The 1,742-nt window shown below is 48.1% G+C and overlaps 1 protein-coding gene across 1 annotated transcript in view; it reads left to right on the forward strand.

The window, feature by feature from the left end:
- The first annotated feature begins 717 nt into the window (after nt 1-717).
- SFXN5 (sideroflexin 5) overlaps nt 718-1,742 on the forward strand; it is a 141,214-nt gene continuing 140,189 nt past the window's right edge. The window contains exon 1 of the mRNA XM_072406670.1: nt 718-926. Within this exon, the coding sequence (XP_072262771.1) occupies nt 807-926 (120 nt within the window). The 5' untranslated portion in view covers nt 718-806. The remainder of the gene's footprint in view (nt 927-1,742) is intronic.

The following is a 1,742-nucleotide window of genomic DNA, read 5'->3' on the forward strand; positions in this document are numbered from 1 at the left end:
TGGGGATATTTGGCACCCCAGGCAGTCTCTTTTTGCCCCTGGCTTTCCTGCCCCTCGCATCTCCCTGCCCCCCATGTCACATGACCATGATGTATCAGGACAACACGATGTATGATGGCAAATCGGTAATTATAATACTTACTGGTGTACTCTGCTGCCAATATGCAGGTGATGGGGATATTTGGCGCCCCAGCCAGTCTCCTATTGCCCTGGCTTTCCTGCCTCTGAGCTCCATAGCAACCACTATGGCTGTCATGGTGATCCCTACATTTTCCTTGAATATAACACATCTGGAAGCGTTGGGTACCAGCAGAACCCACAGCTGTCCAGCTGGGTTAATGCAGAGCAGTATTTTGTGGCTTTATTTCCTTAGTTATGGAACAATACCAGAATTCAGCCTGGTTACCATGACAACACCTGATTTCCTATACGTAATAGTGAGGCCCTGTGTATGGAGGTCATTAAATCTCCGGCTCCCCTATAGCTCTCCATTCTCTCACACAAGCCTTCTCCTGTCATCTCCCAGCAATCCCTGCGATTCGTCGTGACGTTAAGAACTAAACTGACCAATCACGCGAAAGCATTGGCAGTAAGGGGGCGTGGCCAAGTGCGCTGCCGTAGCAATGGAGGCGGTAAAAGTAATGGAGGCGTGGCCATTCATAAAGCAGATTCTCCGCCGGATGGAGGCGTGGCCAATCACCTAGCAGCAGTAGTAGAGGTGGAAGGAGGAACCTGTCACACAGCAGCAGAAGAGGGGGCGGGGCTTGTCCCCTCAGCAGTACAAGCAGCAGTAAAGCAGCCAGGGAATGAGTGCAGGAGGAGCCTCCTCGCCAGGACTACAGCTCCCGGCAACCCCCGCCGCACGGACAGCCAGGGACATGGCGGACGAGCCGCCGTTCGTGTTGGGGAGGCCTCGCTTCCAGCAGGTGAGAGAAGGGGTTCCGTTCTGACTTCAAAACCGGGGGCGCGCCGGAGTAGGGCGCGTGCCTGTGTTGTGCCGGTCGTCTCCGCCCCCGCGCCTTGCACTTCTCCCTCGGAGTGGCTGGCGACGGTGTCAGTCAGAAGGTGGGCGGGTGCACCAGGGGTCAGAGAGGAGTACGGATTGGAAGGATGAGGCTGGTGTAGGCGTGGTCAGAGATAGGGGGCGGGGAAACGTCAATGACTTGGGGGGGGTCCACGGAACCGGTGTGGTATATAAAGGGGAAATGTGCGAGAGACAAGTCTGATATTATACATCGTATGGAGGAGATATGTGTCCTATAATATCCTTATAATAATATATATATTGTATGGAGGGGAAATGTGTCCTATAATAACATATATCCTATAATAATATATGTACATCATATGGAGGGGAAATGTGTCCTATAATATCCTTATAATAATATATATATATATTGTATGGAGGGCAAATGTGTCCTATAATAATATATATATCATATGGTGGGATATGTGTCCTTTAATATATATATCATATGGGGGGGGGGGGATATGTGTCCTATAATAATATACAGTTAGGTCCATAAAAATTTGGAGAGAGACATTTTTCTAATTTTGGTTCTGTACATTAACACAATTAATTTTAAATGAAACAACTCAGATGCAGTAGAACTGCAGACTTTCAGCTTTAATTCAGTGCGTTGAACAAAAAGATTGCATACAAATGTGAGGAACTAAAGCCTTTTTTTTTACACAATCACTTCATTTCAGGGGCTCAAAAGTAATCAGACAAATTAAAAAGC

Source organism: Pyxicephalus adspersus, chromosome 3 (genome assembly GCF_032062135.1).
Source record: "Pyxicephalus adspersus chromosome 3, UCB_Pads_2.0, whole genome shotgun sequence".
NCBI classification, from domain to species: Eukaryota; Metazoa; Chordata; class Amphibia; order Anura; family Pyxicephalidae; genus Pyxicephalus; species Pyxicephalus adspersus.